Below are 24,966 nucleotides of genomic sequence, written 5' to 3' on the forward strand. Positions count from 1 at the left end.
AGGCAAAAAGCATTAGAAGAATAAAAAATACATAGAGAGAGAGATATATATATTCCTATTTTTTTAGTATATACTTAATTATTATAAATATAGATAGGTGGGAGGTTATACCTAGGTATGACCTAAGACTCAAAGTATAGCTTATCAAATTAGGAGCAAGTGGGATGAGAGGCCACATGGCTAATCCTCAAGAGTTTGGAAGCTTACTTAATTATCTAAGGAACTTTTGAATTTGAAGCAACTTAGATTGCAAAGTTCAAATTGAAGAGTTTCAGACCTAGAGAGCTCAGACTAAAGGGCTTAAGTAGCTCGGCTTAAGAGGTCAGTCTATGGATTCTGATGTACCGACTCAACTCAAGAGGTTGTCCCTTTGGGTTTGGATCTTGAAATAGAGAAAGCTACATAGATATAAGATAAAATTTAGTCCATAGTTTTTTTTTTTCATTCCCATGCTTCTTAAAAATTTGCAAGTGTAAATTGCTTGCTTGCTAATTGATCTCCATATTTACTCTCTCATTTTTAACAGGATTCTTGTGAAACATAAAGTGGCTTTGTGGTGAAAATCAATACCAGGATGGAAACCTCATAACCGTCGCTATCAATGGAAGCTTCTAATTAATCATCACATGGAAATCTATGGTAAACATAAAATTGTACACGAGTAGATGAGACATTAATTCTCCGGCCTATTTGTCAGATTTTAGGTCATTTTTGGTGTGCGATGGGCGGACTACGTGGCACTAGTTCAACGAGTTGGATGCATAGAATTGCCAACTGCCGAGGATCCAAGCTTCCAAAGTGATGGTAACTTGGATCGTTTGTTTATAGAGTGATGCTACTTGTCACAACATATTTCTGTCACAAATTTGTGATGGGAATCTGGACCGTTCAATCACAATCACCCATTCAATCACAATCATCCATTCAATCTACAATTAGAATTTAATCTTAATTTTAAAATCCAACGGTGCAGATTCCCGTCACAACATTTGTGATGGGAATTTTATTGTGACAAGTAGCTTTTTTCATAATAATATTATATAAGAGAGCTGCTTTTCCCATCTCTGATACCGCATCTCCCTTCCCACTTCCTCTCTCTTCCATTCTAATAACCTTTCTATCATTTCTTTTTATTTATTTATTTATTTATTTTTTAAATTTTTATTTAGTTTTATTTTTAATTAATTTTATTTAAAAATAGTTCTCATATATTTTTAATTTTATTTAGTTTTATTTTTTAATTAATTTAATTTATTATTTTTTTCATCAATACAATATTTTTTTAATTTTATTTAATTTTTATTTAATTTTATTTTGTAATCAATTTTGTTTATTATTTTGTTTATTTAATTTAGTCTTATTTAGTTTTTAATAAGCAACAGTGCATCTTAATAATAAGTTTTATTTAGCTTTTATTTTTCTTTTTTAAGTATCGAATTAGGAAGGTAATTTAAAAAAAAAGAGAGATTCTGACCTAGATTAAAAATTATATAAAATACAAAATAAAAAAATTTGATAAAAACATAATAAACAAAATTGATTAAAGAAATAAAACTAAATAAAATTTAAATAAAATTTAAAAAATAATAAACAAAATTAATTTAAAAATAAAAATAAACAAAAATAAATAAAATTAAATATATATATAAGTATTAATGAAAAAATAATAAACAAAATTAATTTAAAAAATAAAACTAAATTAAAAATAAAAAATATATATATAAGTAAAATAAAATAAAAAATAAAGAAAAAAGGTAAAAATGTCATTTGAAAAAAGAGAGAGATAAATAAATAAATAAAAAGCAATTTGCTTATATAAATAAGAAAAAAGCTACTTGTCACAATAAAATTCCCATCACAAATGTTGTGACGGGAATCTGCACCGTTGTTTGGAGCTGGTAACAACTCCATTGGTGACAAGTAACAATTACCCGGTGACAACTAACAATTACCGATCAAATCAGAATGGAAGGTTCCGTTAGATCCCATCTTTGTTTGGAGCTGGATCCTCCAAAAATCCAACCACCGACAGCGACAGCTGCCAACAATTTACAAAAGTAGATTGCAGTTAAACAGTCGTAAGCTCGCTGGATCCGGAAGAAGAACAGGATCTGGCCGTCGCCTCTAACACGGGAAAAAGATTTTGTAGTTTTTATTTTATTTTTAAATTTACATTAAGTATGTCCTCGAATCAATTAAGGATGATCGATTTAATCCCATAAATATTTTCTATAGACTGTTAAAGTAAATTAGGAAACGCTCACAATGGATGATCCATTTTTCGGAAGTCAAACTTCAAAAATTCATTCGAAAACTACGAAAACTGTACCGCTGCACCGTAGCCGATTGTAATCTTTAAGCACCTTCCCCAATTTTATCAAAATTTGGGTTTTCTGTGTCTTGCCGATAGCAAGCAGAAGAAGACTCAGATTTTTTTTAATTTTTAGATTTATCAAGACCGCATCATATTTCAGTTTTTATCAAAGGGTCCATTTAAATTTTAGAATCTTATCTTCATCCATTTCAACTCTAAATTAAAATAAAAACTTTAAATTTCTAATTTAAATTGAATCAAATTGAATAGAATCATCTCAAGAAAAAAAATAAAAACTTAATTATTTCATCAAAAGTTTCATATAAAAATTAGTACTAATATTAAGAAGTTTTTTTTTAATTTATATCTTTAAAGTCGTAATAATCATCTCAAGAAAAGAAAAACTATGGACTAAATTTTATCCTATATCAATGTAGCTTTCTCTATTCCCCAAAGGGACAATTTCTTGAGTTGGGTCGGTACATCAAAATCCATAGACTGACCTCTTAAGCCGAGCTACTTAAGCCCTTTAGTTTGAGCTGTCGATTTCTGAAACTCTTCAATTTGAACTTTCCAATCTAAGTTGCTTCAAATTCAAAAGTTCCTTAGATAAGAGCTCCCAAACTCTTGTCGATCCCACTTGCTCCTAATTTGATAAGCTATACTTTAAGTCTTAGGTCATACCTAGGTATAACCTCCCACCTATCTATATTGATCTGTTGAAATGGATCAATAGGTAACCAGCCCATTGACTTAATTTAAATTCCGGACTAAATCCGATTTGGATCCGACTAGTGAATGAGCAGGTCTACTAAAATCAATGAAATTAGTTGCTTTTTAGACTTGATAAAAAGTTTTAAACACCACATAACTCCATGTGTAATAAATCATAATTATTCTGGACAAAAAAGTCAATATATTGACGGTAAAGTATTTTGCAAGGATACCCATAACTTGTGATTATTAACATCATGTTAATTTTTTAAAAAAAATAAAAAACACAAACAAGCAATTCAAAGATGAACAGATTATTATTGTTCAATTCACAAAAACTTCATTGTTAATTAACATTGCTATTAGCACTTCTAGTTGCTAGTTAATTATTGTAGTCTAATTAACTTAATTAACGGAGACATAAAACTAATTAGGAAGAAAATAATGATTCACTTGCATATTCCATTAATCTCTAATGTATTTAATTTTATATTTATGACATGCACTTTGCATTGGACTAGGGTTTGACTCGACCACCAATTCGTGACGCGAAATAGACACAGTATTGACTAATAAATTTGATACAAAATAATATTGTATATCATATAGTCATTTATGATTCTGAAGTTTTCCATAAATTTTGCCTTATTAGGCACCAACAGTAGTAGTCGGCCATATTAATCTACAATTAAATTAATCATCCTCATTAATTGGATTCAACCTAAGCATGTGAGTCTAGGGACAGTTATTTTATAAAAAAAATAATTTATTTATTTATTTATACTTTACTTAGAATTATAGCATAATTTAATCCCATCTTCGCATGTGCAAAACTTCTAATAGACTTAATGTTCAAATTAAATACTAATACTTTACTTAATGTTCATGTTGGAAATTTGAATGGAAATAAATGATGGTGGAAGGAGGAGACTCCTTTGTGAATGGGAATATAGTCCCACATTGGAAGTTTCAAGGCTTAATGGTTGGTTTATATTGTGTCACAAACATTGATGTTGTGAACAAATGCATAGAGAGATGCTCTCTCTCAGATATGGGTGTGTAGGGGGTGCAAATCCAGGGCCCGGATTGCACTTGTGTGCGAATGCGACCTGCGCACGTCGAATGTCGGACCGGTCAGGACAAAATTTGTCCAAATAAATGAACCAACATTTTGCCACTTGAAAATATTTTTATGCAATTTAATATTGCATGAACGTTGATGCAATTGGATGCATAAACGTATAAAATCATTAATGCATAAACGTATGCAATTAATTGCATGAATGTAACATATAGATTAGAAAATCTATATAAGACTCTTAGTCTTGAGCATAAGGAACTCAATTGAGAAGCAAATCCACCTCTAGTCCCCTCTTTCTTTCTCTCTGGTGATAGCGTTCGGGTACTATCTCAGTTCGCCGCGATCTGCCTGTGCTTGGCAGTTAACGCGGTTCTGTCGTTGTATCCTGGGAAACAGACGTCCATCGTGACCTTTAAGCACCGCCGGAGGGGACGAATCTGTTTTAAGGAAACTGCGTTGAACGCAGGCCTCGACATCACTCGGCTCTCGGCGGCTACTTGGTCGTCTCGGCCGACTCGGCATTCGGCACGCGGCGACTCAGCTCTCCGCTCTCGGCTACTTGGTTGTCTCGGCCGACTCGGCATTCGGCTCTCGGCGACTCAACCGACTCGGCTCTCTGGTCTCGGCACTCGGTCGACTCAGCACTCGGTGACTCAGCCGACTCGGATCTCTGCTCAAGAAAAATACCAGCCCCTGCTGGCAGCTTGAAATTATCAGTTCAAGCCATCTCTATAGATAAGTTGAACTGTATTGTAATTCAACAGAATATTAATCTCTCCGGCAAAGATTGTCCAACAATCTTAAAACAGATTCGGTTCTGTTGAGATGGCCACAGACAACGTTGAGGTGCAACAGACTCAACCTGTGACGGCCCCCTCCGCCCCGATTGGTAATGTTCCAATCGCTCATGGGGAAAGACCAGAGAAGTTCACTGGGTTGAACTTCAAGCGTTGGCAGCAGAAGATGCTCTTCTATCTGACCACGCTAAATCTGGCTCGATTCTTGACTGAGGAACCTCCCAAGCATGTTGAGGATGCAACTGTAGTGGAAGCTTGGAATCATTCTGAGTTTCTATGCAGAAACTACATCCTCAATGGCCTTGCCGACTCGCTATACGCTGTGTATAGCATGAAGAGAACGGCTAAGGAGCTGTGGGAGTCCCTAGACAAGAAGTATAAGACGGAGGATGCAGGGGCTAAGAAATTCATTGTGGGCCGATTCCTGGACTACAAGATGGTTGACTCTAAGACTGTAATCAGCCAAGTCCAGGAGCTTCAGGTGATCCTGCATGAGATCCACTCGGAAGACATGGTGCTAAGTGAGACCTTCCAGGTGGCAGCGATCATAGAGAAACTCCCTCCCAGCTGGAAGGACTTCAAGAATTACCTGAAGCATAAGCGAAAGGAGATGAATGTGGAGGACCTTATTGTCCGACTCCGAATCGAGGAAGACAATAAAAGTTCTGAGAGAAAGATGTTCTCTCAGGCTACTGAAAAAGCCAACGTGGTCGAGCACGGTCAAAGCTCGAAACGGAAGAATTCTAAGTCTTCCAAAATTGGACCCAGAGGAGGCGTATCCAAGAAGAAGTTCTCTGGGAAATGCTTCAACTGTGACCGAGTCGGTCACAAATCTTCGGAATGCAGAAAGCCGAAGAAGAAGCAAGAGGCCAACCTGAACGAGGGACTAGAGGTGGACGACCTCTGTGCGGTGATCACTGAGCTGAACTTGGTATGTTCAAACCCTCGACAATGGTGGATGGACACTGGTGCTACCAGACATGTCTGCTGCAACAAGGAGCTGCTCCACAACTTTGAAGAAGTCAAAGGGGAGAAGCTGTACATGGGGAACTCAGCAACCTCGGACGTAATGGGCCAAGGAAAGGTGGTGCTGAAGATGACCTCAGGCAAGGAGCTCACTCTGAACAATGTGTTGTATGTTCCGGAGGTTCGGAAGAATCTGGTCTCCGGATCACTTTTAAGCAAGCATGGTTTTCGCATTGTATGTGAGTCGGATAGAGTTGTTCTATCCAAGAATGGAGTGTTTGTAGGAAAGGGCTATGTAACTGATGGGCTGTTTAAGCTCAGTGTAATGGCTATTCGGCCAAAAATTAATAAGAATGAAAGCTCTTCCACCTATATGCTTGAGTCTTCATGTTTGTGGCATGGTAGACTAGGACATGTTAACTACGATGTACTGCGTAGATTAATTAACATGCAAAGCATACCTACATTCCACCTTGACCCGAAACACAAATGTGAGATTTGTGTTGAAGCAAAAATGATAAGGTCATCCTTTCAACATGTTGAAAGAAGTAATGAACCACTCGGTCTAATCCACACCGATGTATGCGACCTTAAAGGTACGCCAACACGTGGTGGCAATAAATACTTCATCACTTTTGTAGATGATAACACAAAGTATTGCTATGTGTATCTTCTCAAAAGTAAAGATGAAGCTATAGAGAAATTTATTCTCTATAAGAATGAGGTTGAAAACCAACTTAATAAGAAGATTAAGGTGGTTCGAAGTGATCGAGGTGGTGAATATGTATCACCATTCGCTGAGTTGTGTGCTGAACATGGAATCAGACACGAAACAACAGCTCCTTATACTCCTCAGCAAAATGGTGTTGCTGAGAGAAAGAATCGTACTCTGAAAGAGATGATGAATGCTCTTCTATTGAGCTCTGGATTACCAGAGTACATGTGGGGGGAAGCTGTGTTAACGGCTAACTACCTTTTAAATAAGGTTCCCCGAAAGAAAATTGAGAAGAGCCCTTATGAGTTATGGAAAGGAAGACAACCATCCTATAAATATTTACGAGTGTGGGGGTGTCTTGCCAAAGTAATGGTGCCTGATCCGAAGAGGATCAAGATAGGACCAAAAACTGTGGATTGCATATTTATAGGATATGCACATAACAGTTGTGCCTATCGATTCCTTGTGTATGAATCTCAAGTACCGGAGATACACAAGAACTCGATTATTGAATCAAGAAATGCTTCATTCTTCGAGCATGTGTTTCCTTATAAGACCCGAGAGGAAGAAAGTTCCTCAAAACGGATATATGAATCACAAGAGGAAGAAGAAGTAGATGAACCAATTGAGGTTGAGCCTAGACGGAGTAAACGAGCTCGGGTAGAAAAATCCTTCGGAACGGATTTTATCACTTTCATGTTGGAAAGTGATCCCCAAACTTACTCAGAAGCAGTGAACTCTTCTGAGGGTCCTCAATGGAAAGAGGCAATTGCATCTGAGATTGATTCTATCTTGCAAAATCATACTTGGGAACTTGTGGATCTTCCCCCGGGGAGTAAACCACTAGGTTGCAAGTGGATTTTCAAGAAGAAAATAAAATCAGATGGCACGATTGATAAGTATAAGGCTCGATTGGTAATTAAAGGTTACCGACAACGTGAAGGCCTTGATTACTTTGATACATATTCTCCGGTGTCGAGAATAACTTCCATCAGAGTATTGTTGGCTATTGCCGCTCTATGGAATCTGGAAATACATCAAATGGATGTAAAGACCGCCTTTCTAAACGGTGATTTAGAAGAGGAAATCTACATGGAACAACCTGAAGGATTTTCTGCACCAGGACAGAAAAATAAGGTTTGTAGATTGGTAAAGTCGTTATACGGCTTGAAACAGGCACCAAAGCAGTGGCATGAAAAATTTGATAATGTCATGAAGGAATGTGGATTCACAATCAATGAATGTGATAAATGTGTTTACATGAAAGACACAGGAAATGAATATGTCATTTTATGTCTTTATGTAGATGATATACTTATTATTGGGAGTAATGATAAGATAATCAAATCCACTAAAGATATGTTGAATTCAAGATTTGACATGAAAGACATGGGCCTAGCTGATGTGATTCTAGGAATTAAAATTCTTAGAACAGCTGAAGGACTTGTTCTTAGTCAGTCCCACTATGTGGATAAAATACTTGAAAAATTCAACAAGAATGATACTGCGTTAGCACGGACTCCGATAGATATGAGTCAACATCTATCGAAAAATCGAGGAAAGAGTAGCTCTCAGATAGAGTACTCTAGAGTGATTGGAAGTCTGATGTACCTAATGAGTTGTACACGACCAGACTTAGCATACGCAGTAAGTAAACTGAGTAGATACACGAGTAATCCCGGTGTTGAGCACTGGAAAGGGATAACAAGAGTACTGAGGTACTTGAGATATACTCGTGATTATGGACTGCAATATACTAGATATCCGGCCGTAATCGAAGGATATAGCGATGCAAATTGGATATCGGACATGAAAGACTCTAAGTCTACAAGTGGATATATATTCACTTTGGGAAGTGCAGCCATATCTTGGAAATCTTCAAAGCAAACCATAATAACCAGATCCACGATGGAATCTGAGTTTGTAGCTCTTGACAAATGTGGTGAAGAGGCTGAATGGTTACGACAATTTCTAGAAGATGTTCCTAGATGGCCGAAACCTGTGCCGGCAATCTGCATACATTGCGATAGCCAATCAGCAATTGGTCGAGCACAGAGCCATCTGTATAATGGTAAGTCTAGACATATACGTCGTAGACATAATACTATTAGACAACTACTCTCAACGGGAGTTATCACTGTTGACTATGTAAAGTCAAAGGATAACCTAGCGGATCCGCTAACCAAAGGGTTAAACAGAGAGTTAGTTGCTAGCTCATCGCGAGGGATGGGTTTGATGCCGGTAAGAAATGTTGGTGCAAAGGAAACCCAACCTATGCAGACTGGAGATCCCAAGAACTAGGTTCAAAGGGACAACCTAACTGCACCGACTAAGGAACATCACTGTGGGGGGAAATGCCCCAGTGAAACAGTGATAAGATGGAGGGTAAGCACATGACTTTTAATGATCCAGTAGAGTAGTGTGGAATACTCTTGAGTGATCACCTATGTGAGAAAGAAGTGGGGCCGCTTCGAAGAGAATTGAAGGCACAATTCTTAGATCTTCTCACAGAACCAGGCGTGTTCATGGCCAAGAACGAACACACTCATGAGAATTGAGGTGTATCAGGGAGAGTCCTGGGTGAGATGTGTCAATGTTTACACAAACGGCAGAACAGTTCAAGGACATCATGTCTACTGTCAGCTAGTAAACAAACAGATCTTCACAAGGGAAGGTTCAAAGGGTAAAACCTACCTATCCTATACTGGACTCAACTGTTGAATGCTATCACATACCCTGTTTCCATTCATGTGGGGGATTGTTGGAAATTTGAATGAAAATAAATGATGGTGGAAGGAGGAGACTCCTTTGTGAATGGGAATATAGTCCCACATTGGAAGTTTCAAGGCTTAGTGGTTGGTTTATATTGTGTCACAAACATTGATGTTGTGAACAAATGCATAGAGAGATGCTCTCTCTCAGATATGGGTGCGTAGGGGGTGCAAATCCAGGGCCCGGATTGCACTACCCGCAAGGCAACTTGTGTGCGAATGCGACCTGCGCACGTCGAATGTCGGACCGGTCAGGACAAAATTTGTCCAAGCGAATGAACCAACATTTTGCCACTTGAAAATATTTTTATGCAATTTAATATTGCATGAACGTTGATGCAATTGGATGCATAAACGTATAAATGCATGGATGCATAAACGTATGCAATTAATAGCATGAATGTAACATATAGATTAGAGAACCTATATAAGACTCCTAGTCTTAAGCAAAGGAACTCAATTGAAGCAAATCCACCTCTAGTCCCCTCTTTCTTTCTCTCTGGTGATAGCGTTCGGGTACTATCTCAGTTCGCCGCAATCTGCCTGTGCTTGGCAGTTAACGCGGTTCTGTCGTTGTATCCTGGGAAACAGACGTCCATCGTGACCTTTAAGCACCGCCGGAGGGGACGAATCTGTTTTAAGGAAACTGCGTTGAACGCAGGCCTCGACATCATCCACTCGGCTCTCCGCTCTCGGCTACGTCTCGGCCGACTCGGCATTCGGCACGCGGCGACTCGCTCTCGACCGCTCGGCTACTCGGCCGACTCGGCATTCGGCTCTCGGCGACTCAACCGACTCGGCTCTCTGGTCTCGGCACTCGGTCGACTCAGCACTCGGTGACTCAGCCGACTCGGATCTCTGCTCAAGAAAAATACCAGCCCCTGCTGGCAGCTTGAAATTATCAGTTCAAGCCATCTCTATAGATAAGTTGAACTGTATTGTAATTCAACAGAATATTAATCTCTCCGGCAAAGATTGTCCAACAACTACATGTAGTGTGTCATGTTGGACTTTTTCATACTACATATCATTTCTCTTCTCCCAAAATAATTAAAAAATAATTTATTTGGATTAAAATTAATTAATACAAGTTTCTCTTTAGATCTAGAAGCAAGGAATCATTCAAGATAACTACTGGTACGATGTGTTAGTTTTTTTTAAAAATATTTTCATTTAATATAAGAATTGATAGTCTTCTTCTAGATACAATTGCAAGCAAGGTTTGTGGCCTCATCCTTAGCTTCCATTACTGTCACCATCACACTCCTTATTAATAATTGCATGAGTTAGTCTCCTCTTCCTCTCCATCCACTCATCCATAAAAATTGAAGAATGATGAAAATTCTTCAATTTCTTTTTTGAAAAATAATTCTGGTTGGAAAAAATGATGTTGAACTTTGGTGAGAATGAAATATTTGTACTTTTAAATAGGTGAAGAAAAAGGAGAATTAATGAATTGTTTCAGAACTATTTATATGGTGTAAAAAAAACAATTTCTTCCTCAATAAAATATATTAAGGATATGGATAAAGAGAATAATTAGAAGGTATATTTTTTTGATAATCGTTTAAAAGTCAACTAATTTCCAAATACTCATTTGAATCGAGAGATTAGTAAACGCAAAGCAAAGAAGAAGACAAAAGGCATTTAATTTCTCTTATTTAGCAAGCTAAAAGATGAGAGAATATTGTGTATATATCTATCTTTGTGATCAATTTAGATAAGATAAGATTTTATAAAGAGTCAGCATCTCGTAAAGTAAAACCTATAATTACTTCCTTTCCATCGTATTCTTATCCACTGAAGCTGAATTGCCATATTTAAATTGAAATGGCCAACTATTTCTTCCCACTTGATACAGTATACTGATCCGTAGCTGTCTCAACATAAATCCATTAATTGATGTTTCTTGTTTGATATGATCAGCAGTTAATTTTGGTTCAAATGATTCAGTCATGAGAGGAGAGAACAGGCAATTTCTGATATGTATCTGAACATTAATTCTTATCTTTTAGAGTACGTGGCTGCAACTCAGTTATCCTTAGATATCTATTCTATTTTATTTTATTTTTATCTCAGTAATCTTCAACGAAGGCATCATTGCTGAAAAACCTTGAATATGTCCTGCAACCATTCATGAGCTCAAGGGACCTCTCATCTAAGTGAAGATCAAGACAAGTTCAACCAAGGAAAAAATATCAATTAATCTTCTTGTAAACTGTTTATTTTTTATGTTCTTATCTTCGCTAAGCAGGCATCCAAGATTTAAGATATAGAAAATAACTCTATTTTTTTTTAAAGTCAACGTTATTTCTTGAAGAACAAAAGAACAGTAAGGTATTGAATAGTTAAATTAGTAAATCCAACTGTATAACAACACATACATGGTCCTGATGAGTTGGAAGAAGGTATCTGTTCAATGCATATGCATTTATTGTCCAACTTGAATAAAAAAAATAATGATAGTTTGATAATTATGAAATGGTAGGTGAAATAATTAAATTTGATATTCATTTCACTCTCCCATAATTTAGATAGATTGTGTTTTGTAAATCTAAAATATATAATATCTGTTAATTATAATGTTTTAAAATGAATGAATAATTGGAGGTTCTAGAAGCTCTGCAAAATGGGTCAGTGCGATCATGTGCCGATGTTCCTTTTATTTATTTTCTTCTTCATTTTTATTTTCTTTTTGTATTTTTTTATTTTATAAAATTTCATTTCAACTCTCCAGTCACCATCAGAGTCCTGTGAGCAGCCCCAAGAAACTCAATGAAGTCTCTATAAAATGCGGGGAGCTTCTTCCGAGCGATTCACTCCGATCTGGTAAGCTCGATTGTTTCCTTGCCGAGCAGTAAGCAAATCGATCATGTTTTCGCTCGCTTCTCCCGTCTCTCCCGCCGCCGGCGCCGGCGCCGTCGCAACCCCCAGAACCCCTCGGTACAGGCGCACCGTCTCCGCCTCCGCAGCCATGGTCAGCGCTCCGGCGCCGGCCAGCACCATGTACGACCTTCTCTCCGTGCCCAACACCGCGGGGACCGACGAGATCCGGAGCGCGTACAGGCGGCTGGCCCTGCTGTGGCACCCGGACGCGTGCCGCTCCGCGGGGGAGGAGCGCCGCTACGCGGAGCGCTTCATGGAGGCGCGTGAGGCCTACGAGGTGCTCTCCGACCCAGCCCGCCGCCGCAACTACGACCTCTCCCTCTCCGGGGACCGCTGGGCCGCTGCCGTCGGCGCCGCTACGGCCTTCCGCGAGGGCCGCCCGCGCAGGCAGGAGGCCGGCGTCACTGCGTTCGGAAACTGGGACCTGCAGCTCGACGGGCTCCGGAGGAAGTCCGCCGTGGCTGAGACTGGCGAGGAGGAGACCTGGGGCGGCCGCTTGCGCCGCGCACGCGCCGCCCGCACCGCCGAGCAGTTCGTTTGATGGTTGGATTGGATTTTCGGATAAATTGGACGGCTGAGATCGTCCTAGTGGTTCAGATCATCATCGTGTTTTGTAAATGAACGATCAAGATCTATGTACTGTCAACTGTAGTAAACCAAGTGATTGTATATCTAATGAATAAATAATTTCAGCTCTTTCTTATAATAACAGATTTTTTTTTGGCAAATTTAAAAATGAAAAGTTCAACAGAGAAAAAAGAGAAAATAGTAGCTTTGAGCATCTAAAATTGAAATAAATCTTAAAGAAAGTTAAGGCTTCTTTCATTAAGAATCATTTCAACAAAAACATTCTCATGTGTAAGTAAATTCCAAAAAAGGAAGGTAAATGCTCCTTTCAGATGTGTTTAAAAATAAATAAATAAGTAAGTGTAATTCTCTTTTCTTTAGGAACCCTAAATAAATATTATCATTCACTTTTATAGTTGTTTTGTTAATCAGCCCTGTTGAGGACTAAAAGAATGTGTCTAAGATCAACAAATTCATCTTTGCTGTGTTTTCTTTATCCTATTATGAAAATAACACTGTGATTATATTTTTGGGTTAAAAGGTCTGAATTAAAGAAAAACAAAAGACAAAAACATTTAATTTTTCTTATTTAAGATTTATTTCACCATCTCTATTCCATCTTATTTTATTTTAAATTGTGTATCCTGATTTATATTTATGACTGAGTTTTCATTCCAATTTGTTTTTTGTTTTTGTTTTGCTTTCTTCTTCCTTCCTCAACCTCAAGTCAAGTTGACTTGAGGCAATTTTGTAAATAATAATAATAATAATAAAGGACACTGAATATAATTTAGTATTCTAAAGAATCAAAATTTTTGTCCAATTTAATTCAATAAAAAAAAAGAAGCTATACCAATAATTGCTTGGTAGAGTAACACTCAAGTTAAATTTGAAAAACTTGTTGATATTTCTATCAAAGTGTGAGACTCAAACACGATTAACAATGACTTACATTAGAAGCTAACTAATCGTATAAAATATCTACCATATGAGATTATAAAATACGCATTGCCTTCGTAATTGTACAATTTTAGTTCTTAATTAAGTTAGAAGAAACTGAAGATGATGACTAAGCCAGCGACGACGATGAGAAGAAGACAATTATAACTCTTAAGAATTGATTAAGAATAACTCATCTGTTTTGTTTTCTTCAAGGGAAGAAACGTGCTCCGCTAAGCCTCCGAACTCTACAAGCCAATGGCCTTTGTAGTCATTAAATAGTACAAGTCCAATCTTTGACTAAGATTCAATAAAAACAATTTATTCCAACTATTAAGAAAGATAAATCCAAACTATTGAGAAGAAAATGAATAAAAGAAAAGAAGTCAACAAGATCTAATAATTGAGATATTGCAACTAGTGCTGCAAGAGCCTTTCATTATCCAATGACGGTGGGAAACCTTGATCATGCACTCCTAATGCTCAGAATCATGCCAAGCACTTGTGATGGTGGGAAACCCAAATTTAGTGACAAAAAGGATACAAAAGGTAATCAACTACAGTTGAGATCCTTGTCACAACAGATTCCCGTCACAAATTTATGAGGAGAATCTAGACCGTTCGATTTTAAAATAGAAGATTAAATCCAGATCATCGCAATCACCCATTCAAACTACAGTCTGGATTTAATCTTAATTTTAAAATCGAACGATCAGATTCCTGTCACAAATTTGTGACAGAAGTCTATTGTGACAAGCAGCTTTTTTTTAAATCAACTACCCACAAAGAAAGGGACTAGATTAATAAAGACAATTGCAACTTGTTTTCCAACCTTGTTTTGTGGAAATTTCTACCACAACTGGTTGCAGCTTTCCTAATCAACCTTTGATTAACCAATAGAGGATCTCTGTGCACTAGCCGCCTTTAAACTGAGCCATCGACTCATCGCTACAAAAGTTTGACAAGTTCAGCACACAGCCATTGACTGTCACATGACAGAGATTTGAAAGCAACGAGAACAAATAATTAAACAATAGCAACTAACTTACGTAATAACAAACCGAGAAGCTATTTGTGTTTCAGACCTAGGTAATACAATTCTCCCCTACCAGAATTCAATTCAGGAAAACCCAGCAACAAGGTTAATGTTACATCAACGAAGCAAAGAAGACCCATCCTGATGAATAAGATGAATATCTTCTGGCACACAAATTTTTACCGGGGGTCATGCAACTCAGGCTTGTGCATCAGCACGCTCTAGGAAAAGCTCTTAGAATAGAAGTCTTGAGGCAAGAAGATAGCTCGGCAGGCAACTGCTTTCCGGTGCAAGGACAACCCGATCTCAAACCAACTGTGTGAAAATTTTCATGTGCCGAGCAGGCAGTGGATATGCATCTACTTAAGCCGTCATCTTTCAGAACCACTTCCACTTGATAAATCTTGAAACCAAAAATCACCTGATAGACTTTGATGTGTTCATCATATGACCTTCAGATTTGATTTTATGGCACGAGGTTCGAATAGAAGAAGGCATCAACATAGGTGAACCTTTCTGTGTGCTGGATACCACAATGAGGTATAAACAGCATTGAATATCAGGATGAGGCATGGTAACCTTCTTAAGCAAAGAGATTCCCTCTAAACTTAAGCAAAAGGGTTTCCACCAACTGATGCCAAAGAGCATTGTGAAGTTATCTCCCTGGTAAGACCAACAATACTGAGTTACTTTAGAAAAAACATGAGCAGGCTAAAGGGATTCACGAAACCATACCGCAACTGAGAGCTTGGCATTTCCTCTCCATTAAATTTAAGACTTCCTGAAGAGGAATAGGCAGTTTTAATAGTGAGGCATAGAATCGTTAATCATTTCACTGAAAGCCTACCTTGAGGTATAGGTGGTACATATGGAGCATCTGGATTCTGGGGCAACCATGTTTGAGGGAATCCACTAAATAACTCTGTATGCAGCAGTGGATTCGGCAAGGTATTCTGCATTTGGCTCATGTCCAGAAACTGCAAAGAACAGCAAGGGTTAAATAATAGGCTTCATTCATAATCAAAACTGAGATTTCCAATATAGATGATTGAAACTTATTATAAGCATGTCCATTCTAATGAACCAGTTACTAACCATTAAAAAGACGAACCTGCAAGAGTTATTTGACTCCACATGGTTTGAACTATATTGAATAAAGAAACAACTTTAATTTGGAAGACATACTAGCTCAACTACAAAATCGACTAATATCCGAATGCGAATTGAAAACCAAGTGCTCACAAATCTGCTCTCATGCTTCGTTCACTTATTTAAAATTTTAATTTAGTCATGGTATGATAACATCTTCAGGTTATAAAAAAAGACATGCTCTGAACAAAAACATTTTACATCATTTTTATGATTACTGACCTTATTATTCAAGTCAAGCTCTGCATCAAATGCAAGATCAAATGGATTTGTAGATTTCCTTTCTTGAATAATCCCTTCCTGTAATCATATTGACAATTTTGTTGAGCAAAGTCACACTGTTTTTAATTTTTTTGCCTACGTATAAACCATTGAGTAACAAACAACCGTCAGTAATATTAGCAATTGCAAATAGCAATTTTTACTTCTTTAAAAATACTAAACAAAGCTAAGCAATATATACAATAGGAAGATACCAAAATATAATAATGCATGTTAACCAACCAACACAATTTCTATAGAAGAAAATTTACACTTTGAACTTTAAGCAATAGAATGTGTTTATTGCAAGATTGTTTAACTAAAACTAGTTTAGTCAAATCATATTAACTTGGATATGGCTTGGAGTTCGACAAATTAGGAAGTGATTTATCCTAAATAATCTTAAGAGCAATGATACACTACATGAAAAATGTAGCATGAAACTCAACATGACACACTCCATGCAGTGGGTCCCACATCCATGCAGTGGAGCCCACATCCATGCAGTTGAGTGTGTCATGTTGAGTTTCATGCTACATTTTTCATGTAGCGTATCATTTTTCTAATCTTAATGTAGCCATACGCAGATGCAATGCAGTCACTTATTGCATAGGCAGGTGGTTTAATCTTCCAAGAAAAGCTGTATATTCCCAATATGCATTAATCTTCCTAGATAGCTGCATATTCCCAATACATCACCTTGCCACTACACATAAATACTGTTTGCAGATATTATGATGCTTCCATCACCTTGGCAATGACATGGTAACCAATAGAATATTTGCCTACTGCAATTCTACTAAATCTTTGTCGATAGCGAAGGTAAGATTGTTAGGAACACATTCAGAATAAATAACATTGAGAAAAACTTGGAATTATATGACCTTCAAGTGCAGAAAAGAAAATCATATGGGGATCTATCCACCTTTTTATAGTTTTGGATTGTCAATGGTCTATATATTTTGTGAAAAAGAATATAGAAAACTTGTTTTATTACAAGAGATAACCCTCTTATTTATACATGAATATAACGACTTATTCTAGGAGAATTACTAGGAGAATTATTCTAACGGATTATTTATCCTAAATATTCTAACATATTTGATACATTTTAGAGCTGAAAATGACCAGGTTAACAGAGAACAAGACAGTGAGTATTCCAGGCAGTCTGACCCATTGCAAGCACAAGTTGAAACTATCATCAATGCGAATGGGCTGCCCAATTATATCGACCAATTCACACCAATCAAACTTTAGAATTGTCCAAGTCACCCTTTTTCTTCATTTGATCGTAGGCATCTATTTGTTTATTTTGATTGAAGGTAATCAAAGTGCACCTAATACTCTTAAGTCTATAAAAAATTTGTAATGGGAAGCAGGCAAAACTGATTGACAATCTATCAAATTTTGAGCTTTAGCCTCAATGATATCCATAAGCAAGTTGCGCCTCCAACAAGATGATGCTCCGGAGCTTCGAACAGCTAAGTGAGATAGTGGTCTACTTTATATTGACGTATCCTTCTTCTTCTCCAGATAATTAAAACCCCAGGTGAGTGCTCTATTGATGTATTGTTCCAGAAAATTTAATTGTTATTTTAATGGTGATGTGCATAAGTCTTAAATTTCATGATTTTTGTTTTGAGTTGCTTAAGTATCAGAGGTCTATATCATATTGAATTTTTTAATCTTAATTATAGAATAAGTTTAGATGTAGTTTAGTACATCCAGATTTTTTTTACCTAGGAACTCATAGTACTACATATTTCTAAATATTTCATATTTTTCCATTATTTATCAAATAGTAGTTGCAGATACTTTTCTTTACACAATCTAACCTTTTTCCCTTCCATTTCTTAGTTCTATTTCAAAAACCTCAGCAGAATAAAACTGTCAGAAAATCTATAAAAAGGTGACTATGAAATAGTGAACAAACGTCCATCATACAGGTTTTTGTTTGTACAAAATATTACGCTTTGCTTCCTACTTGTCCCTTCCTGTAGAATTTGAATTTCATCTGGCTATTTCACTTGAGCTGGCCTTGATCTAATGGAGTTGACTAGGCCATAAGACACATTGTATAGGCAAATAAATAGATCTAGAAACTAGAAAGATACAAACAAGAGTTCAACTAAGAGGAGTGAGGGGTGCCTTAATTGCCTATAGACAATTTCAACCATCAATCAGAAAAAAAAATAGTGGGCGGGCACTGTGCATTCCTATGGCTAAACTTCATATTCACCTACATATGCCTGTACAACACTCAATTTTGAGAATTTTACACAAGGTTCTAGGCCTATGAGATCACGTATCACCCACAAGTATCAGACTACACAACTAGGAATAGTCATAGATTCCATTGGTCTTGTAAGTTGTCACACACACTAGGAGTATAAACCCAAAGTTAGGAGTGCGCACAAGTATGAGAATGTGTCTGAAAATGCTAATCGAGTAGCTGTGCACAACTATTGTCCTTGACACCAGTATCCCACTGCATGAACAAGATAAACATTAGGTATTATGACCTCGTAGGACAAGTAAATTACCATGTCAGTTCGATAATATCCATAATGAAGTGGTAGATTTTTACCTGACTCTGAACATTACAGTGGTCAGGCATATGATGCAGGTATGTTTCAGAGACAAATCCATTAAATTCTAGGAAGATTGCATGCTATCCTCACTGACTCATTGGGCAGTTGATTACTCTGACTGTACACATGTACATGAGCATATTTAATAAGGTCATGAGACTGATGCTTATGAGAACCCTCTTATGACTGTTCAAGCTTCAATGCGTATGTGAGTCAGTTGAGTTATTCTTGTTATATTCTTTTTACACCTCTCAAACCTCAATCTTTTACCTGTCCGAGTTTCTAATTGTTATGCTTAGGATCTTCATGATATGTATAATGAGATTAACTGTGTTTTTGCCTAGAGCAATCAATCATACAAGTCTTCCTAGATAATAGATAGGTTGAGATATGAGAGTGCACAATAAGAAGAGCAATGGCATAGCCCCTTGGAAAACCAAAGGAGCTGATAGTTATGTTGAGGCTTTTCTATCCTTTCACTGGGGTCACTAATGGACTTGTCTTAAACAACAATTTTTTGCACATCTTTCAGTTCCTTTTCCATTGCCTTAAGTTCTATGGTTTCTTGTTCTCCAGTCTCCACTAACATGTCTTTCAGAGTGTTATCAGTTTATTATTCACCAGGCTCACAACCAAGATGGTGTTGGACAACCCATCGGGAACGGTTGTAGTGTAATTCGGTTACTGTCTGTCTTGACTGTAGAATTACACTAGTGCACTTTGTGTGCATTGAGCAGGACCATTGAGGTAGTTCAATTTACTCTGACTCACAAATTGAACAAGACCTCTGTTATTAGGAATTATGCACTCTTAATCCCGATGTAATAAATGGGCACCTATAGGTAGTAATTATTGCTTTGATTTACCAAAGGGTGAGATCTTTGCGTCAGATCAATTATTCCCGGTAAGTTGGGTGATGTTGCTATCTATATGGTGTGCCATTAATTACAAAAGGAATCCGTGTCCCAGTAAGGGTTGATGATGTCCCCTTGGATAGCTCATAAGGATTGTCAAGTCAAAATCTTGCAAGTGGACTTGGTCCGACTGACAATGAAGTTGAGTGGTACTATTCAAGGTCGTAGATGTCGATTATTGAGTTGTCAGTGAACTCAGATAATTGACGGACATACGATATCTTAAACACGGGGAGCAATGCATAATATAATAAGAAGGAACCCAAAATGTAATTTGGGGATTAGATTGGTAGTGCAATAATGATCCTCTAGTGGAATGGATCGTTATTGATGGATGTAGGTGTGTATTCTGGGTGGAATACGGGATCCGAAACCCATCAGAAGGCCAGATCTAATACCTCCTCGAGGTCCCCACTGTAGCCTAAAGACATCTTCAAAAGGATACAATCAAACGGATGAGATTAGTTCTCAGCCGTCGGATGAGATTTAATCTCGACCGTTGGATGAGATTGGTTCTCGACCGTAGGATGAGTTAATGGATGAGATCAACTTGTATCCAAGGGATTAGATCAAGTTGCATCCATTGGATCGAAATAAATAAAGAAGAATTGAAGAGAATAGATTAGAACCGTTGGATGAGATTAAGTCGTCTCCGATGGACAAGATCTATCCGGTTCGGTTTTAATTCTCTTCGGAAGGAAGAACCGGTTCACGAGGTGAACCAGAGTTGGTTCAATGAACCACACGCCCAAAGGAATGGATCAGGTCCGTTGGATCGAATCAATTAAGTTATATTAAAGAAGATTATATTAGAACCGTTAGATGAGATTAAGTTGCATCCGACGGATGAGATCTCTTCGGTTCGGTTTTATTTTTTATTTTAATATAAAATTGGTTCGCGGATTAAACCAATATTTCTATAAGTGGGCCGGCCACTTAAGATAGAAATAAGTTTGGTTTGGTTTTTTATTTTAAAAGGAAAAACCAAATCTAAAGATCCGACGGTTGCAATTTATTTAATTGGCTGAGATTTGAAATAATTTTGGAGTTTGGAATTAATTATAAAAATAATTCCGAATTTAAATTATTTTATTATTATTATATCTGGCCAAAATTAAATAAGATTGGATAAAATTGATTTTGGTTTTTTATTTTAAAAGGAAAAACCAAATCTAAAGATCCGACGGTTGCAATTTATTTAATTGGCTGAGATTTGAAATAATTTTGGAGTTTGGAATTAATTATAAAAATAATTCCGAATTTAAATTATTTTATTATTATTATATCTGGCCAAAATTAAATAAGATTGGATAAAATTGATTTTGGTTTTTTATTTTAAAAGGAAAAACCAAATCTAAAGAATCCGACGGTTGCAAATTAATCTAGAAGATCTAGATTAATAATCTTTCTAAAAATCTAGAATTGGTTTATAAAATCAGAAAAATTCTAGAAAAATTTGTTTAGAAAGATTTGGGCTTGGTCTTTGGTTTAAGACTATAAAAGGATGAGGGAGGGGGCGGCAATAGAGAGGAACAAGGCAAGAGAGAAAAGTTTTCGGAAAGAAACTCCTCTCCTCTTCTCTTTGGTGCCGCCGCCCATCATCCTCTTCTTCCTTCTTTTCTTTTCCATCTTCTTCCCTTACTTCCTTCCTATCTTTCCTTTGGTGGCCGAACTTCTTTCTCCAAGAAAAGTGGCCGGATCCAAGAAAGGAAACAAGACGAAGCGAAGTTGCTGCGAAGAAGAAGCAAAGCGATCCAAGGTTCTTCATCCGGAGAATTTGCATCTTTTATTTCTGGAGGTTCGTTGTCCACCCAACGTCCAGGAAGAAGCTAGGAATACAGTGGAAGATTCCGAGGTCATCTAAAGGTTCTGGTATGATTTATTTTCCGCAGTTTATTTTCGTACTAGAACTAGTAGTAGAAACCGTAGAAGGTAATTTAGGAATCGGCGATCCTGAAGGATCAATTGATCTAGTCTTCTTTATAGACTTTGTCAATTGATCCTAGGCGGGATAAATTTTTGTCCTGTGGGATTCTATGCTTCTCGGAGCGGATAGAGTCCGGATCATAGGACGGAGATCCAGATCGCCAACAGAAACTACAGAAGGGCTCAGGTTTAGTTCAGAAGATGTTTTAGTTTGATGAGGTATGTCAAATGTGGCCCACCCTACACCTTCAGAGAATGGATTGGAAATTTCTTTCACTTCTGAACTGATTGTAGATGAAGGTTGTTGATTAACAGCAAACAAATCTGTAAACGAATCCAATGAAGGAACTGGTTGTTCCATAATTGATGGGCTAAAAAAATCTTGACTCCCAGTATGTGTTGAAACAGAAATATGAATCAAAGATGGAGTAACTGATATCTCTGAATGCTTGGGTAAAGAAGAATTCTCTGGCTGCAGAACAAGATCAATTATGTTACTTGAACTAGATGGAGTAAAAGATGCAGCAGAATTGCTGTCAAAGGATCCAAAGCTACTTGACGATGCAGTCCTCTGGACAAAGAACGAAGAATAGTGTTAGATTTCCACTGCAATGTGTGTTTCTTATCAAAAGAAACATGTATTAAGTAAAGACATCATGGTAACAAGACCTGCGAACGTTGGAAACCATATGAATTCATTCCGCTGTTTCCACCAGAATAGGGGTTCAATACAGGGGGGTGTTTATCTTGAACTAAGATATCCCTTACTTCTTGTAATGTAGGACTGCTATGACCATTATCCTGAATATTGGGAGACTGGCTATCAAATGTTGATGAATCTGCCCCACTTGTAACAGAGTAATCTGAATTCCTTGAATTAGGAGTCTCATTACCAAGTCTATCCTGGGGTTGCTGCATACCCTGGTAAGCTGGACTGTACATGAAGCTAGAGAATTTGCCTTCATAAAGACTGTGATCAGAACCAGGTTTTCTCGTTAGAATTCCAGTCTTTTTACCTCTATATTTTTCTTCATATTGGTCTTCATAAGGTGGACTTTGTGAAAATGAATGGTAAGAACTAGCTCTCCTGTGATCCTCGTGGTTCTTGTGGTTCTGTAGTGTAAAACAACCAGCAAGGAAAATATCACTAAAACATAAGAAATTGTTATGTCAAATACAATCAGTACAATTGCATTAAATATCAGGAAAGCTGAGAGGGAGAGAGAAATAACGTGGGTGGAGATTACTTGTATGTCTCTAGGTGGCTTGTCAGAGGATCTTGTGCTAGCGTATTTCTTATCAACATAAACACTTTTGATGAACTCTCTCAGCTTGTCAAGGTTGCTGTAACATTTATCCACATGCAAATATCAAGGATGTGAAACACAATAAAGTGGTAAAGCAGGTTCTCTATTTACCTACTATCAGGCAGCTTTGATAGCTCAGTGTCCCAATCCTTTAAGAAAATCTCTCTAGCACACTGCAGAGGGTAAAAAGGAGGAAAAAATCATTAAAAAAGTGTATAGCTTATTTCAGACAAATAGTAGCTGAACTTTATATGCTACTTGATTGCCTCCTCTTTGTAATGCCTCGACCTCTTGAGAAGTAAATTTTGCCATAGATATAGACTTAACCCGATGAGTAAATTCGCGGCTGTAACATATGAATACATAAAGCATCAAAAGCTAGAAAATAATGGCGACTGAAACATATGAGAAGTCACATAGCTACTCATGAGAAGAACAAGCAAATCAACTACTGATTGTCAAGTAATGTATTGCACGATAGAACTACTTTCGCTTTAGGTTCTATTCGCAGTTCACAAAGATGTTAATCAAAGTTCATGAAAAATTCCTCAAGAAACTCTAAATTCCTGCTTCATTAGTGCATAAGGTTAGTTCAAATCAATGTGGGACTAACCCTTGCAATCAAATTTATTTTTGGTTTAGGATTAAACAAAGAAGTAGCGCTAAATTTGATAATGGGTTTCTCTGTTATACCCATTGGTAAACTTGAAAAGTTCAATGATATGAATCCAAAATGTCTGAAGTTATTAGATGATCATTTATCAAATATCATCTAAAGATAAAATTAAGAATCTTTATATCGGTTGATTTCAAAAGATATGAGTGATGTTATTGCTAAATTACTGCCCATAGCATATGTACAGTAAATGTAGCCTTTACGTGTGAGAGGTTGTAAGCGATAATCCTTTATAATACAGCAAGTTAGTTACCAGGACACAGGTTTGATGACAACCGCACCGATTTGATGACAAGAAACGAAACAGTAAGACAAGAAGCAAATACAATCACAAGGTAAGAGACAATGAATCCATGAATCACTCACTGTATTCCACTGCAAGTGACGCAAATAAAAGTCCAAAAGTTGATGCACACGTACTGCGGACCCTGGAATTCGAAAAGAATATTAAATCAGCCAAAACAGTACCAACAGTCACACGAAAAACGATCTCTCTAAGCTACACAGTCAAAGAGATCTAGAGAAAAAAAAAAATAGAGCTATAGAAAGGAACCCTACCAGGCTGTTGCAGTTGATGCACTTCCTGTTTGGAGGAAGCTTGAGGAGGCCTCTGATGACCTTCTCATTCCTCTCATCCTCCTTCTTACTACTCATCCTCCGTTTCTCAACCAAAAGACGTACCTTTCCAGCTCGAATACAAAGCCCCGGTACAGCAAAACCTAATCTCGGACGCTTGGGGGAAGACAGCGAGCACACAGTCACGATCCAGCCGATGGAAGGAAAACACACACACACTAGGAGCCAAATTTAGGGCTTCACGACAAGGAACCAAAAAATTCAGCTAAAAGGAAAGAATCACGGAAATCCCGAAGGAGGGCGCGGCGCAACAGATTCGAGGGATGGCGGTGGCAATTACAGCAACCGAAGTGGCCAAGAATTGGAATCGACACCAAAGGGTTTAGCAATGACTGCCGCCATTAAATGATCAGTATCCAGTAAACGATTCGCGTTCCCTCAAATGATCATGAATATTTTTATTTACCATATTCGGTAAATTGAAGTCGTTTTTAGGTGACTGCTTAGGTAATTGATGACCCAGAATAGTAATGGATCCGTTGAAGGAGCTGAGCAGTTTCAAGAATAATAAATTTAGAAGTCTGGTGGGTAATTTCAGTAATTTTGAAAATTAGATGGGTGTTTTGGTAATTAGGCCGACCGGAAAAGCGTAACTCGAGTAAGATTAATCCAAACTCGAGTTAACGTTCGGGGTCATGGAGGCTAATAGCCTGTTTGAATGGGGTGAAAGAAGGTTTATTAATGAAAAGGGAAGGAAAGAAAGGAAGAAAATAAGAATAT

At 37.3% G+C, this 24,966-nt stretch overlaps 3 protein-coding genes across 3 annotated transcripts; 2 read left to right on the forward strand and 1 right to left on the reverse strand.

The window, feature by feature from the left end:
• Positions 1 to 4,934: 4,934 nt before the first annotated feature.
• Positions 4,935 to 7,660, forward strand: LOC141834473 (uncharacterized). The gene is made up of 4 exons (XM_074721801.1): positions 4,935 to 5,387; positions 5,502 to 6,194; positions 6,729 to 7,502; positions 7,583 to 7,660. Exons 1-4 carry the CDS (start codon positions 4,935 to 4,937, stop codon positions 7,658 to 7,660), a joined length of 1,998 nt encoding a protein of 665 aa, XP_074577902.1.
• A 4,503-nt stretch (positions 7,661 to 12,163) lies between these two features.
• On the forward strand, positions 12,164 to 12,953 carry LOC141834317 (chaperone protein dnaJ 20, chloroplastic-like). Its single transcript, XM_074721691.1, has one exon. It carries the CDS (start codon positions 12,231 to 12,233, stop codon positions 12,783 to 12,785), a length of 555 nt encoding a protein of 184 aa, XP_074577792.1. The 5' UTR covers positions 12,164 to 12,230; the 3' UTR covers positions 12,786 to 12,953.
• Positions 12,954 to 14,983: 2,030 nt separating this feature from the next.
• On the reverse strand, positions 14,984 to 24,514 carry LOC141834474 (putative ADP-ribosylation factor GTPase-activating protein AGD14). Its single transcript, XM_074721802.1, has 11 exons — positions 24,169 to 24,514; positions 23,977 to 24,038; positions 23,193 to 23,280; positions 23,046 to 23,107; positions 22,875 to 22,971; positions 22,297 to 22,740; positions 21,794 to 22,198; positions 16,158 to 16,235; positions 15,634 to 15,763; positions 15,522 to 15,567; positions 14,984 to 15,449 (listed from the first exon to the last, which is right to left on the reverse strand). The coding sequence occupies exons 1-11, from the start codon at positions 24,262 to 24,264 to the stop codon at positions 15,395 to 15,397; spliced, it is 1,563 nt and encodes a 520-aa protein (XP_074577903.1). The 5' UTR covers positions 24,265 to 24,514; the 3' UTR covers positions 14,984 to 15,394.
• Positions 24,515 to 24,966: the final 452 nt, after the last annotated feature.

Source organism: Curcuma longa, chromosome 9 (assembly GCF_044706935.1).
Source record: "Curcuma longa cultivar G26 ecotype Majalengka, Jawa Barat chromosome 9, ITB_CL_G26_1.1, whole genome shotgun sequence".
Lineage (NCBI taxonomy): Eukaryota > Viridiplantae > Streptophyta > Magnoliopsida > Zingiberales > Zingiberaceae > Curcuma > Curcuma longa.

What these genes read in the sequence shown, in the direction of transcription:
- LOC141834473 (XM_074721801.1), top strand. Translation starts at nt 4,935, where the DNA reads ATGGCCACAGACAACGTTGAGGTGCAACAGACTCAACCTGTGACGGCC. An exon ending in GCCAAGTCCAGGAGCTTCAG is followed by an intron (nt 5,388 to 5,501) that starts GTGATCCTGCAT and finishes AATTACCTGAAG; the next exon opens with CATAAGCGAAAGGAGATGAA. An exon ending in ATAAGTATAAGGCTCGATTG is followed by an intron (nt 7,503 to 7,582) that starts GTAATTAAAGGT and finishes AACTTCCATCAG; the next exon opens with AGTATTGTTGGCTATTGCCG.
- LOC141834474 (XM_074721802.1), bottom strand. Translation starts at nt 24,264, where the DNA reads ATGAGTAGTAAGAAGGAGGATGAGAGGAATGAGAAGGTCATCAGAGGC. An exon ending in AGCCACCTAGAGACATACAA is followed by an intron (nt 22,741 to 22,874) that starts GTAATCTCCACC and finishes TTTACACTACAG; the next exon opens with AACCACAAGAACCACGAGGA. An exon ending in AGCTTGACTTGAATAATAAG is followed by an intron (nt 15,764 to 16,157) that starts GTCAGTAATCAT and finishes TGTTCTTTGCAG; the next exon opens with TTTCTGGACATGAGCCAAAT.
- LOC141834317 (XM_074721691.1), top strand. Translation starts at nt 12,231, where the DNA reads ATGTTTTCGCTCGCTTCTCCCGTCTCTCCCGCCGCCGGCGCCGGCGCC.